Raw genomic sequence first — 15,421 nt, forward strand, 5'->3', positions numbered from 1 at the left:
TAAGCTCAAACTCTAACCCAAACCTTTCATCTATCTTCTGAATCTAACCCTAACCCAACACAGCACAGCATTTGCTTCTTTTTTTCTTTCTTTTTCCTCCTCATTCTTTCAGACCAACTTCAATTTTCACGCTCTCCAATTTCACTCTCTCTTCCTTCCATAATACCTAACTAGTACTGTTTGGATAATTTCAAAACAAGCTCATCAAATTGAAGATTATTGTAACCTCGCTGCTTCAAATTTCATATCAGAATTCACCAATTCAATTCACCTTCTTCTCCTCATACATACCCACTCATCAGGTTCAGATATTCATCGCTACATATATATACAAATATAGAAATAGTTAGCAGAAAGGAGAAACAATGGATCACGCCCATTCTCTTCCAACTCCTTTCCACGCAGGAAGAGATCTGCACCTGCACCACCAACACCAGTTTCATTCCTTACAACAAAACAACGAAGACGAGCAAAGCGGAAGCAGCGGAGGCCTAAACCTCGCTCACAAAAGAGAACGCGAAGAAAACAACACCACCAACAGCAATAACAGTGAAGGAAAGGAAGGAGGAGGTGCCGGCTCCGGCGAAACCGAGATTTCAAGAAGACCACGCGGAAGACCCGCCGGATCCAAGAACAAGCCCAAACCCCCCATCATCATCACTCGCGACAGCGCCAACGCCCTCAAAACGCACGTCATGGAAGTCGCCGACGGCTGCGACATCGTCGACAGCGTCTCCACCTTCGCCCGCCGCCGCCAGAGAGGCGTTTGCATCATGAGCGGCACCGGAACCGTCACCAATGTTACTCTACGCCAACCTGCTTCTTCCGGCGCCGTCGTCACGCTCCACGGAAGGTTCGAGATCTTGTCCCTCGCCGGATCCTTCCTCCCGCCTCCGGCGCCTCCCGCCGCTACCGGCTTGACGATATACCTGGCTGGAGGACAAGGGCAGGTAGTAGGAGGTAGCGTGGTCGGCGCACTCATTGCTTCGGGGCCTGTGGTTATCATGTCAGCTTCGTTCAGCAACGCTGCGTATGAGAGACTTCCGTTGGAAGATGAAGACCCTTCGATGCCGCTTCAGGGAGGTTCGATTGGGTCACCCGGCGGTGGCGGCGGCGTGGGACAAGCGCAAACGCCTCAGCAGCTTCTGGGGGATTCTACTGCTCCTCTCTTTCACGGTTTGAATCCGAATCTTCTGAATTCCGTTCAGATACCTACGGAAACGTTCTGGGCAACGGGTCCGGGTCGCTCTCCTTACTGACATGTAACAGTAACAGTAACAGTGTGGATGGTTGGTGTAAGTGAAACGCTATCTATCAATCGCTGTTGCCTGGTTGATTTCCTTGATTAATGCCTTTTGTTTTTAGCTTTTTTGGTGGGTCGGGTACGTACGTAGCAAGAGATTCACCAAACTGTCGTGTTACCAAAAGCTAGGGAATAGTGATCCTAAGTTGAACCAACGTGCCATTCAGGTTCCATTCGATCGCTTCTTTCGCAGTATTTGTTTGTCGTTTCGATTATTACTTAGGTATATGTTCACGTGTATTTCAGACTGTAATTAAATTCATGGATGGATATGCATCATCATTGCCTACTTTTATTCTATTTATGGAAAAACAAAATGGGTGAATCAATTTACTTCCATATCTATCATCGCCTTCAACCTGAAAAAGTAGTACAAGTGTTAGTGTTACTTAAGCTTACTCACTAGGAAGTGGTACTGTAGTACGATGAACGAACACAAATCACAATAAAGTAGAACATGAAGACATATCTGGACCGATTATCGAGTTCTAGTTCTACTACATGTCGTGTCTTGAATCGAACACTTAGTGTTTGAAGACTCGCATTTACAGTTGTTATTCATTGAACCATTGCAATATTCCTCCTTCTCGTTTTTCTGTGGTGGTTATTATATCAGCGCAGCATGAAGCAGGTTTAGCAACCAAAGAACAATGGTTTTGGGTATCTCGCATTTCTCAACTCAAGGTAACGGTCCTTCTTTTGTTTTCAGTTTGATGTTTTGGTTAATATGTTAATATATATGTATATATATATATATTATACTGTGGTGGATTTAGTGAACAGTGATAGTGGATTCTTGAGGAAGCACGAGCATATGCATATGATCTTATAGTTAAGTTATTCAAATTCTAATTAATAGTCGGACTTTAATATCCTTTAAAAACTAAAGAAAATGTTGTAATTGTCTTGTTTGAATATAAATGTAGTAGTCTTCTTCGAATGAAAACAAAAAAAACAAAAACAAAGATTTAATATAAGATAATAAGTGCTAGTTAACTAAACCATTCTTATCTCTCATTCATATACTATTCTAGGAAATTTTAAAATTATTTAAAAGGTGAATTTCTTATAGCGATTTCGAGCATGATGGTTTCATATATCATAAATATCTTTTCATAGTAAATTTGCTTCTAAGAAAAACACTTCTTTAGGTTGTTATAATGCTCATTCGCATATAGAAAGAGAAAAGATTATTATATTGATGTTTTTTTATGTTAGAGACTACTATGGTACATAGGATAGTTAGTAGAAGATAAAGATGAAAGTTTGGCAACTGGATTGACACATGCAGTGTCTGATGAGAGCTGTTTTTCGAGGCATATTTTCATTAACCAAGACAACAACCTTTTATATATATATATATATATATATATATATATATATATATATATATATATATATATATATATATATATATATATATATATATAACATGTCTTCTCCCTCACACTCTCTATAAACAATAATACACATACATAGTAATTTTATGTATATTTATTTTACACTTTTTATTTTTTATCTCTTTTTTTTATCACATTATACATCCTATCAATATATCAATTTTATTCTCTTTCTCTCTCCTATATATATATATATATATATATATATATATATATATATATATATATATATATAGTAAGTGTTAGATGAATTTTTTTAATGTAAAAAAATGATTTTTGAAATTTGATGCACCTAAAGTGGCTTCTCTACTTTAGAAGAGGCTGGGCGGTCTAATCTAAACCAATTATTTGTCCTTGTTGAGTTGTGTTGCTCCTCTTGAAGTCTACATCCAAATCATACCCATCCTTCATCTTTCTACTCCTCTTAAAAGACCTTTTTCTCTTTAAGGAAAGAAACACACAAACTTTTTTTCTTTTTTGGCTGTTTTCTTAGTTGTTTTAGGACATTGTTTCAATTTTTTGTTGAGAAGTGACTTACCCTCTCTTTATTTCTGCATAAATAGAAAAAAGATAAACAAAATGGAAATATTATTTTTTTAAGCATTTGTTGAAAAAGTATAGGAGAAGGAACTTACGACAACATATTTCTTTTTTAAGTTGACCCGGATGAACATTCATTTTTTATATTTTAATTTCTTAAAAAGATAATAAGTAATTTATTCAAAGAAAAAAAATTACAAGAGTAAAAGTAATCGTGCGTTTTAAAATGACTTAATAAAATTACTTTATATAATCCATTCTAAATATAAGTGCATGCATGTGTTTTTGTACAGTAAAAATTTATTACAATATAAATGATTTGTACTGAATATGATTTTTATTATATAATTTTTTTTGTTATAAATAATTATTTAATTCAAAAAATAGTTATTAAAAAGATAAAATTAAAAATATTTTTTTATTATATGTAGTTATTTGAATTAATAAAAGTGATACTAATGGATAAAATTAAAAAAGAAAATGTAAACACTAAAAAATAATCTCTTTATATAATATTATGTATAGATAATAATAATAATAATAACAATAATAAATATAATTAAAATTTTACCATTTTATTACAGATAATTTTTTGTATTTTGTAGATAGTTTTTTTATTATAGATAGTTTTATTCTAATTTTTAAAGATGATTAAATTAAAAAAAAAAACAATCATTTAAAGAGTTAAATCGGTAAAATTAATTTAAAGAGAAACGTTAGTTAAAAAGTAAATAGAAAACAAAATGTGGAGTATGGATAGTATAGATAACTTTATTTGTAAAAATGATATCATATTCAAACAAAATAAATTAATTATTAGAAATAAAATAAGTAAAAGTTAATGTAAATAATACAGAAGTATTAATTTAACAGTGCCTGGGTGTCAGAATTCATCTATAGGGATCTATTAATTATTGCATCCCTAACTACTAATAGATGGTAACCCCGTAGAAGGACCAATCAACTAGTTGTTCTTAATGGGGACAAGAAAGAAAAGAAACTGCCTCTGACTTTGATTTTCTTTTTTTCCTTCTTCTATAGTTAACCATTTTAAAACTTGTAATAACCTCACAGGAAAATAAATTAATAAAAAATAATAATAACTACGTGAAATCTGGCTCACTTTCCGCATTAGATTGATAAAATTTATCACGGGCCTTCAGTTTTTTTTTTTTTTTTCTGATCCGTTTTTCAATGCATAGGGATGCACATACATGCCTGCATAAAATAAGCCTGTTTTTCACGTAAAATATCATGTAAAGACAAAATAATGTGCACGAACCAAGTTCTGCATATCATAGGTTATATAGCAAGCAATTAATTTGAAAAGGATGTTTCTTTACAAAGGGTTGCATTTTGGTCTGATTGATAATTTTTCTCCCAACATTGACAGTAACATTATAATTATTATAACTTATACTAAGGTTAAGTACCAGCTGTCATACTAGACATGCTATTGTTGCACCTCACAGTACCTGTTAAGACATTAGTCTATCATTACTAATTAAAAGTTTTAATCTTTGTGCATGCATTTTATTTCAATCATAATATTATGCCTGCATAATTAAATTTTAAATTTTGGCAGGACCAATCAAATTCAGATGCAAACGCTTATATAGAGTGAATAAATATGGTGTCCAGATAAGAATCTGATGAAATGCAGGCACAATCCAAGTCAGGCAACATTATCCAATAACATGCCAAATTATACTCATTTCTGCAGGAACGAACTTTATCCACTTGAGTTTTTTTTACTTATTTCAGAAACATTATATCAGACAGATTCTATTAATGAAAGGGATATACAACATTTTATTGCAGTATAAAGTTTTGGGAAAATGTCAGATTATAAAAGAAAGAGTATTAAATGAAAATTTATTAAATGTCAAAGCATGGGGTGTAATTTCCCATAATAGTATTGTCTAAAAGACTACTTTTTCATTATCTTTATAGTTCCAGATATGTGAGTGAGGCGCACATGCCTTTATGTCATACCAACCCAAGTCGATCTAAATTATTAAAGGCAATAACTATATAATACATTGAATTTCACAGCTTGGTAGGGACTATCGTTATGAAAAAATAAATGTTCACGGGTCTACTCTCTCTTAACAAACAGAACTATGTTAAAACAATTCAAATCATCACACTAATAAACTAATGTTCCTATGAATGACAACGAGCTATTGCATGAAAGAAATTCAAAACTGTCACTACCCTCACCTCTATTTATTTATTTAATATACAAATCAATTTACATCCCCGTGCTGGACCCGAAAACCACACATTGTCTTGATTAAATTATGGCCATTCATTGATGGATCAATCACAAACAAGAACTTACGCTTGTTAAGAATTTCAGCTAGAACACTGAACAAAGCCTTCCTGCCTGAATACTTACAGAGTATTGTTTGTCTTCGGATCTTTCAGCCCACTTTGGATTACTCTGCAGAATTCTACATTAATTCACCCGCAAACGCCTCATTTCAGCTTGGAAAGTGGGGCTGGAGAGTAGAGTTCGATGTGCAAGAGTCTTTATGTCTTCTCTTGAACAGTCACGGGAGATACGAACCAGTTCCCACAATGCACCCCCACTAATCATGTCTCTCGCATTTATTTCTGGAATGCATCAATCAGAGGCTTTTACGGCCGTACCCTAGAGAAAGTTTAGTTTCTAGTTGAGAGATAGAGTTTACTTAGTACTTACCATGTTGTGCTAAGTGACAGAGTGCAAGCTCAATATGACGCCTAACTGATGAGGCTTCGTTGTTTGCATTTTGCACTATCCATGGAAGGGCACCATCCTCGATGAGGAAAGATCTTCCGCTCTTTGTCCCTATACAATGTGGCAAAACTTTAAATCAGGCAATAATAGAAACTCGATGGAGACATCTGTATCATTTTAGTTTGCTGCATGTTATTATTTACTCTCTTTCCACTTTTTATGTATAGATTCTGTTAGAGGATTATTTTTAATTTAGTTCTATTAAATGATCTAGAGTCAAATTGTTGTTTTTTTTTTAAGTCGGGGTGAATTGGATTCAAAACGCTTATAAAGATACCTACATTATTTACCAAAAAATTCTCACCGCAGTGATATTCAAATTCACATCCTTATTAGATAAGAAATTGATACTTACCAAATTACCAACTAGACCAACCTTTGTTGGTGGAGTCAAATGTTTTAAATATCTACTGTTAGTTATTTTTCATTTGCTGTTCAGTTTGTGATTGTGGAATATTTTTAGGACCGTCATTTTAGTGGGTTGTTATTAGGCTTTACAGCTGTTTTGTCTGTGAAGGTTGAAAAAGGTTGTAGTGGTGTTCTCAGTGAATAGATGCAGTCCAACTTTCGTTTTTCTTTTCATTTTACAGAGAGCAAAAACTCTTTCCTTTCTTGTTCAATTTAACAATTTCCTTATTTTTAGAATTTTTCAAATTTCCTCATTTCTCTTGTAATAACTCCCTAACATGCATATATTGCGATCAGCATTGTAAAAGTTTGATCGTCTGAGATAATACTGTTTTAATATTTCTAGATGGTATCAGAACACCTAATGTAGGAATATCTGCTACCATTTCAATGAACATATTGATGTTATTACAATAAAAATACGTGACTTAGCAAGCTGCTTACATAGGTTACCTTGACTAGATGCTCTTGACTCGCACTTCGCAAAATTTGCTATTCCACGAGCAACTTGAGCATGCACATCAGGATGTCTGCATCTGACCATTCCCAGCAGTGCCTTGATACCGCCTTCGCTCCTTAGTTTTGTTTGTAGTTTATCTAGGTGCAGGGACACCAAAAATATTAGTGACGGCAGGTTATTTTGTTTCAAGAGAATTAATTTGACACATGATGCCTAGGACTAGAATTACTACCAGTCTCCACAGATAAACTATCTTTAGTAACTCCAGAACAGCCTCATGAAATCCCCCATAAAGTGATTTTGTAACATTTTCAAAAAAGGCCAGATATATATTTTCTATCTTTTCTTCACTCTTCAGCATGAAATTTTTCAGGGCATTCACTAGGCATAACCAGAGCAAAAATATTATAGACGACAAGCAACTTGATTTTAAAAACAGATGAACTTAACACCATGATCAGTATCTAGACAAAGATGACACCAAACACCTTATTCACGCAGCTTAACTTTCAAAGGTTTAGTTTGACAGAGATTCTAATTATTGAAATACATTTGTTCAACAGATGGCTTCATACATTCATACTCCATTCAAAACCAGGATTATTAACTAAGGAAAGGAAAACTTTTACTAGAAGTTACCAACAATGAAGTATGGTTGTATATATAGGTAGAATAAACAAATGATTCACTCCATATTTTGTTTTATTACTCATCCAAAAGAGAAAAGATGGAAACATGGAGTAAAGCAGGAGGCTAAACAAATTTGATGTCCGAGATTCCTATCCTAAACCTCACCAGAGCAGAAGGATCTTTCGTAAGTAATGAGTATGTGAGATTGAATGCAATCACAGACAATTAAAAACAAATTAAAAATAGAATAAGATCAGAAGTTTACCATTGCCACAAAGATTAGCAATGGCTCCAGCAACCATTCGAAGGGTTTGAGGATCTTCAGCATTGGCTGCAGTCATTGAGAGCAAACTAATGCCCCCTTGGACCATAATGAGTTCTTGGTTGGCTTCTGTTGAGACAGAATAAATGAGCAGAGACCGGGAAAAAGATAGTTAATAAATAAAATTATTTCATAAAAATGCTATATGAAAAGAAAAGGAAACTCAAGTTTACCATTCATTGCCAAATTTGCAATTGCACCTGCAGCAACTCTATGAATGGTCTCATCTTGTGAGCTCTTGAGCAGGTTAAGTAAGGATGTGAGTCCTCCTGCTTCCACAATCTTCCCTTGATTTGTTTCTGCAATATCAAGTTGGATAGATGTTAGGGCCAATGGGCCTTACAGTTTGTTCAGAAAGACCTCATAAACATTTACACTAAAAGAAAAGAAGAAAGAAAAAAACTTTTCAGTTAGCTAAAATTAGATTATGCAGAAATTACTTACATTCTAAAATCTGATTCTTAATTTATGCACAAATTAATTTTAATATATGAAAAAAAAATCGTTTTCTTATTTTCTTCAGTTGTAAGGAGTTGCTTTCGTCACTTAAATCAGTTCATTAATAAACCAAGCCAAATTTAAGATATGTATCAAAGTAGGAATAAGGAAAATAAGATTTAATATGATTTTGCAGTGATATTTGTTTTTAACAAATATTTCAAAATACAAAACTTTAACTTTCTCCACAGATTCATTGACTCCAAAAGCAAATAATTTACAAGTCATACCGATTATTTTTTCCTTCTCTTTTCATTCATTTGCATGAGGAGGAAATTAAAAAGAAAAAAAGAAAAAGCTGGTAAAACAACCTTCAGCAGCTAGATTTGCTACAACTTTCACAGCATGGATTCGCACATCAGCATCTTCAGCTTCAAGCAAAGACAAAATTTTCTGCAATCCCACTGTAAAAATATTTATTTTATCAGGAAGAAATAAATCCAAAATTGATACAACAATCTATTACGGAATGTAAGTCAAGTCATCAAAATAAGCATATATTCTAATTATTACTACCTTGCTCAAACAGCTTGGCTATTGAGGGCTTCTCTCCATTTCCTGAAGCTTGTTGTTGTTGCTGTTGCTGCTTAACTTGAGCAGTGAGAGAATTAGGACCACCTGTTTCTTTTTCAAACCCACCTCTGTCAAAGTGTCGTCTTGTCTGTAGGTTAAATGCCAATTAGATCAACCAAATGCGATTCCATCACAGGATCATATATGAAGATTCATGGGCAGTGACATAATGATAAAAAAAGGGCAATGAACAAGAAGGTTGGTTTACTTATATTTGCACCTAATGTTTTTCACCTAGTTACATTCATATTTTAGTATCAACTTTTGAAATATCAATGCAAATGTTTCCAGTACATAGCTATCGAAAAGACACAAACAGTTTGTTCATGGCTTCTTTAATTGTCCATAAATCAAATTAATAGTCTTCCAAAAGTCGAAAATGGACATAAATCATGACTAGTGACATATAAGGAAACTAACTATTTTAGCTTTCACTATAGCCGTAAGCTGAGTGCCTGAAGATGCCATTGCATCCCCTCGGCAAAAGTATGATTTCCAAGAAAAACATTGACATAGAAAAAGGCAATAAACACTCGATTGAAATAGTCATATCAAGATCAAGCTGAACTGAAGATATTAAACAGTACCGTAATTTAATAATTTCTCTTTGTGCTAACCAAATGAAATTGGCATATTTTAGATCATAGTAGTTGTGCTTCAGTAGCTGGATTTCAAATAAAATCCTGTGAACTAATTTCTTCCTCTTTAAATTTAGGTTTTTTCAGTACAGAAGAAAAAAATATTTGGGAATGATATCAGATATTTCTTTGTGAATCAAAATGAATAACCATGGAAAATAACTGCAAATTGAATAATTAGTTAAATTCAAGAAAATCTTCACATTGAAAACAATTAGAGGGAAGCACATATACTGTAAAAATGGTTTTCATTTTATGAGACACCTGGGCTAGGCAAAAGCCAAATAACTGAGGCTTTTTTACACTTTTGATATAGCTTACCTCATCAGCTTCAAGTCTTAACTGCAACAAATGACTTTGTAATATTGCTATTTCTCCTTCAAGTTTCTTTGTTTGATGTTCCTTATCTTCTAACATGTTGTGAAGTTTTAAGATCTCAGACTTTCCTGATGCCTATTTCAATTAACATTTTTGTGTAAAATTAATCCAGATACCAACAAGGGGAAAAAAAGACATGCAAATGAAAAATATAAATATTGGAGGCACAAAAGCAAACCTCTGACTTCTTTAGTTCCGCCACTTGACTTTTAATATTATTTAATTCCCCTTCAGCAGCTTTTCTTAGATGAGTCTCTTTCTGAAGCATTTTTTTCAAATCAGCCAGTTCCTCAAGAGACACTCTGGGAATCTAGGAAAAGATAATTCTAGTGAGCCCCAAAGGTATTGAAGAAAATCCCCCATTTGCTAAGTGGGCAAACTATTTCTTATGGAGCTATTATCAGTTGTTTTCAAATACACAAATTGCAATTTATTTTTGGATCCATAGGAATCTTTCAAGTCCTTAAATCTAAGAGAAAAAAATGCCCCAAGTATCACTTAAGTAAAATATTCATATCATAAAATCGCAGGGAAAAATCATTAAATTAACAAGTTTGGCTACAGAAGTTCTTATCCAGCTTTTACTTTACATGATACTTTTCCTCCTAGCATATTTGTCCTACTTTTATGTTTTCTAGAGAAGTTGTCCTCTACTATGCAGATCTTAGTAATTTTATCTATTGCGTAATAAGCTTAAGACAAATATAGTATAATAAAAACCACTACCTCTCCACTAGATTTCATATGAAGTTCCTCATTCTTTCGCTGATTCATAACTAACTGTTCTTCAAGCTTCTTAATTGATTCCATATAGTCCTTCTGATATTTTGATCTTTCCTTCTGAAAAAGGAAAACGAGTATCAGTACATTTAACCAGGAAGTCATCAACATCAAATCAACCATATATTTTCCCAATATGGGCATATAATCTCAAAGGACTGGTTATCTGATACTAGGGGTTCACTGTACCAGAAACTCCGTAATTCGTTAAACCATGTTTGAGAAAATGTTTCATACAAACTGCAATACGAGTAACAGAGATATATAAAGATGATATGGAACCAACCTCCATTAAATCCACATAGTTTCTTTCAGCATCAGATATTCGTTGTTGTGCTTCAGTGGCTAACCTTTCAACCTCATCTTCAAATGCCTTCTGCTGCCTTTCGTGTTCCACAATGAGTTTATCTAATTCGATGTCTAACCTCCTAGATAAGCTTTTGTAATCAAATTCCTCCTTCAACTTTACCATGTTTTCCACCTTCATAGCCTACAAGAGGCACAAATGTCAGCATTTTCATAGTACTTACAAGACACCCACTCATGCCTATTCTATGCAATATTCTCAAATATAACTCAGGAGAGCTTAAAAATTTTCACAGAACAGGAGGTCAAGACAGCCAACAAAAAGAGCACATGGCATTTCAGCAGCTATAATAATCTTAAAAGTAAGAGACGAAAAAAGAAAGTACACTACTGAATTTGGAACCCACCCTCTGTCCAAACATTATAGTACTGGAAGTCTCTCCCCTATGTCGTGGAGATGGACCAATAGTAATAACTAGTGAAGTTCTTGCTGTACCTGTTAAACTTTTAGATGTCAGGAAAATACAGATGTGGTTCAAAAATATTAAATATGATTGACAACTTTAACAAAATATGGATCACATAATATCTGTAATCTAGAATGGAACAATTTATCTATGAAATTTTTGGACCCGAGATTTCCCTCTAATATCCATGGTGCTTCAAAAGAGGTGACTTCTGAGAAATGATACACAAACTCATTTTAAAGATTTATCTACAGTGTACACATACAAGCATTAACAGTTTAATTGTCAGACTACTACAACCCCCAAATTGTCCCAAGCTTCACCACATGTTCTCTACATGAAAATTGAATATATATACCAGAATAATTCTTTAATTATTGGGCCTCATTTTCATTCCCACATGCAGAAACATGTGACAGATCCAGGATACCAGTGTGTTTTTACCAGTCACCATCAACTACACAGCATGACATAATTGAGAACTTGCTGCTATATAGTAATAGTAATAAAGAAAATAAACAAAATACTCGCTGCATCTTACCTCCAAATGAATCACGTAATAATCTAGTAAGCTTTGAGTCACGAAATGGCACATGTGCACTATTCTCTGCAAGTGCGTTAATACACTTCCCCAATGCACTCAAGGACAGATTGATAGATTTAGCTTCTTCTAATGTATGTCCTTCACTTCCTATTAAGTCAACAAAAAACGAAACGATCTAATTAAAAGTAGCATGCATAGATGTTGTACCACGAAAAACAATCCTGATTGCATGAATAATAGGTCTCTAACATCTAGTGATTTGAGCAGGCGTAGTTCTTAAATATGTCGTTGTTTTACTTTTGACTACTTGTCATATTTTCTCTCTAAATTCCAAGCAGAAACAGAACAGAAAATCTTTTCATCTTGGATAATCAATATTTACCTTGAGTGTGAATTACATCCATCAGCACTTTGAACAATTTCAGATTGTTTCAAAGCATTTGTGTATATCAACATGTATACAATGTAAAGGAAAAAAACGGGAGACAAATATGGATTGTTTCCTGAAAGTAAAGCCTTGATAATTTGAAGCCACTAAAAGCAGATGAATTTGGAGACATCACAAAATCCACTTTATTAAATGTACAAACCTGACTTGTCAATTCGCTCTGAACCAGCAAGATCAACAACGACCAATTTGCCTTTCCGAACAAGAGATGGCTTTATTGATTTAACCATGTGTTGATGATTGCCATTTTCACTTGAAAGAGCACCATCTCTTCCTTTCACGGATCTCTTTACATGAACCTATAGGATTAAAGTTATATTCAACCCTCCAACAAAATTAAAAATACAAATATTGAAAAGTGAACACGAGCACCATCAACAAGATATGCAAATTGATTTACCATCAAAATAGCATGACTTCTAGAAGATTCTGTATTCAATTTTGTATTTGCAGCAAAGCGGTGAGCCTCTCCTAACCTTAATAGTTCTACAAAACTCTGCTGGTCTCGAATGTCAACAAGGCTAGCACCAGGTAATGAAACATCACCGGTTTTGGGATCCTCTACGATGGCTATGTTATCATTAGCCGGGTCAAGCAGATCTTGTATGGTCTCCATATAAAGCTGAACAATGAAATTAAGAAACATCATACATCAAAGACATTGACACTAAACTAGAAAGTTATACCAAAATCCTTTTCACTGCAAAGTACCTGTAAATAAGAGACTGAGACTGAATCAGTTTCTAGAGAAATATCTGCAAGAATATCCTCCATGGCCCGCACCATTATTCCACGTGCAGCATTGTCTTCCTCTCCAAGCCGTCCAAGTGTATAAGTCTTACCAGTACCAGTTTGCCCATACGCCATAATTGTCCCATTGTAGCCATCCAGTACACTCTGCCAAAAGGTCAAAGTTAGGCATGTAATACAAGGAAGTTCCAGAAAGTTGCTCAAATTCATATTTGTTATGATAAACACTCTTCCCCATTTCCCTGTGACAAGACACATGCACCAAAATAAATGTAAAGATTGATTCTTGAGGAAATCAATAATGAGGAGCCCAAGAAAGTAGGAAAATCCTAAGCAAGAAGTTGCATGGTTAACTCAAAAAACTTCACTCAAACCAGTTTTTAATTGCAGAATACGAAAATGTACATATTCCGATCAGTTATACACAAAGCAAAGCAATTAAATTTCTACCATAGACACTGAAACGACTTGTTCTTGCACCCTCACACATCAATGGACCTGATCATCAAATGACTAGAGTTTGAACGCAAACCACTGTTGCATGAATACCCACCTCCACAACAGGCCTGGCCACAACTTCATAAACACGTTTTTGTGAGGAAAATTCGGTTAGCACCTCATCAAACTCATAGGTATCTGCATCCCAATTGTTTTTCCGAAGTTTCAACCTCTTGAGCTGCAAATAAACCAGACAAAGAAGTACGATTTAAAATGCAACAGCCGCACAAGGAGACGAACAGCAACGACAAGATAGTTCTCAAACAAACAACAAGATTTCAACTAAGTCACGGAAAATATTTACCATACCTCCGGCTGCAGTTCCACACAATCAGCGAAGTCAGCATCCGCCACCGATTCCTCTGCGTTCCGTGGCCGCAACCTAACAGCCACTCTAACTCTTCCAGGAACTTCACAACAAGCATAATTTGCACGTTGATGTCAGGACCAAACCAAAGTGCGAACAACAACGACAACATTACTTGTAATTAAGCTTCAGTAAACTGTATCCCGTATGTTCACAAAGTTGTTTATGCATTTCTCTAACCAAATTAACGGATCGGAAAGAATTGTCCTCCAGAAGCAGAAAAACATTCACTCCTAACTAAGAATCGGAACATGTCATGCAATCACGGAATAAAAGCATAACTGACAATCATCGATCACAAATAGAAAATGCACAGAGAATACAAGAAAAAGGGAAAAACACGAAAGGAAAATCTCAAAGAGAGACACGGAAAGAGAGAGGTCACCAGCAGCGTGGTCCTTGCCGGTGCTGTTACGGCGTTGCGCAGGCTTTGACTTGACGTGGGGTTTGAGAGAGGTTCTGTGAGAGTGCGTTCCATTCCTGTGACTGTTACCACCCTGAGAGGTGGCCATTTCTGTTTGAAAAAATTCTCAAGAGAAGAAGAGGGTTTGGTATGTGTTGGTCATTAAAAGAAACAAAAATATGGCTATTATTGTGCTCTTTCTAGCATTGCACTGCATCAATGGCGAGAGATGTGACTCCCAGAATAAATTCTGCCTCTATTTTGACTTCCTATTTGTTCATTACCGCCATCAAAATTAACAAAGCTCCTTCCTTTCCCTGGTCCCATTTTCTCTCTTCTTCCTAATTTTTCAGATGATTTCTCCAAAGTACCAATTCACCCTTTCTCATTTCAAATTAAAGCTCCCTAAACATGGGCAGAATCGAAATCAAACTTAATTTGCTTTTCTTTCATTAGAAAAGGAGGTGTCACCTCACACCCGCAATGAATCTTAAGCCGGCAGCATTCACTTTCTTTCAACTCTCCCAACCGCTCTATTCACTTTCTAATCAAGATTACTGTTATTTTTATTATACCAATTATCTCCATCGTAATTTCTTTATTTCAAACTAGTGTAAACACAGGCGCTATCGCGCCTGTGTGTACGCATTTTTTGAATTATATTAATAATTGATGATATTGTAATGTTATTAATTTAATAAACAAAATAAAAGTATATTTATAAAAAATAAAATAAAATGTACGGAGAAAATAAGAGAAAAATAACTGTTGATGAATAGTAAGAGAAAAAAAGAAAAAGGAGATAAGTAAATAATTTTATAAAAACTTGTAAAAGTAACCGTTAATTTTTAAAAATTTAATAAATAATTAAATTATAAAGGGTAAAGTTGGAATTATGAAATGTGGACACAAAAGAGGGAATC

The 15,421-nt window shown here is 34.4% G+C and overlaps 2 protein-coding genes across 3 annotated transcripts; one reads left to right on the top strand and one right to left on the bottom strand.

Annotated features, from left to right (window-relative positions):
* Positions 1–1,615, top strand: LOC114173249 (AT-hook motif nuclear-localized protein 26). The gene has a single exon (XM_028057518.1). It carries the CDS (start codon positions 366–368, stop codon positions 1,257–1,259), a length of 894 nt encoding a protein of 297 aa, XP_027913319.1. The 5' UTR covers positions 1–365; the 3' UTR covers positions 1,260–1,615.
* A 3,638-nt stretch (positions 1,616–5,253) lies between these two features.
* LOC114173248 (kinesin-like protein KIN-UA) lies at positions 5,254–15,025 on the bottom strand. 2 transcript variants are annotated; one of them, XM_028057516.1, is made up of 19 exons: positions 14,481–15,025; positions 14,038–14,138; positions 13,784–13,906; positions 13,192–13,377; positions 12,881–13,102; positions 12,623–12,779; positions 12,030–12,179; positions 11,429–11,517; positions 11,002–11,205; positions 10,662–10,775; positions 10,114–10,245; positions 9,879–10,010; positions 8,863–9,007; positions 8,658–8,750; positions 8,022–8,147; positions 7,792–7,917; positions 6,881–7,033; positions 5,951–6,079; positions 5,254–5,862 (listed from the first exon to the last, which is right to left on the bottom strand). In XM_028057516.1, the coding sequence occupies exons 1-19, from the start codon at positions 14,605–14,607 to the stop codon at positions 5,705–5,707; spliced, it is 2,667 nt and encodes an 888-aa protein (XP_027913317.1). In that variant the 5' UTR covers positions 14,608–15,025; the 3' UTR covers positions 5,254–5,704. The 2 variants fall into 2 exon arrangements, with proteins under 2 accessions (XP_027913317.1, XP_027913318.1); XM_028057517.1 differs by having other exon boundaries at positions 6,890–7,033; positions 14,481–15,024.
* Between the last annotated feature and the right edge of the window lie 396 nt (positions 15,026–15,421).

The sequence above is a fragment of the Vigna unguiculata genome, chromosome 2, assembly GCF_004118075.2.
Source record: "Vigna unguiculata cultivar IT97K-499-35 chromosome 2, ASM411807v1, whole genome shotgun sequence".
NCBI classification, from domain to species: domain Eukaryota; kingdom Viridiplantae; phylum Streptophyta; class Magnoliopsida; order Fabales; family Fabaceae; genus Vigna; species Vigna unguiculata.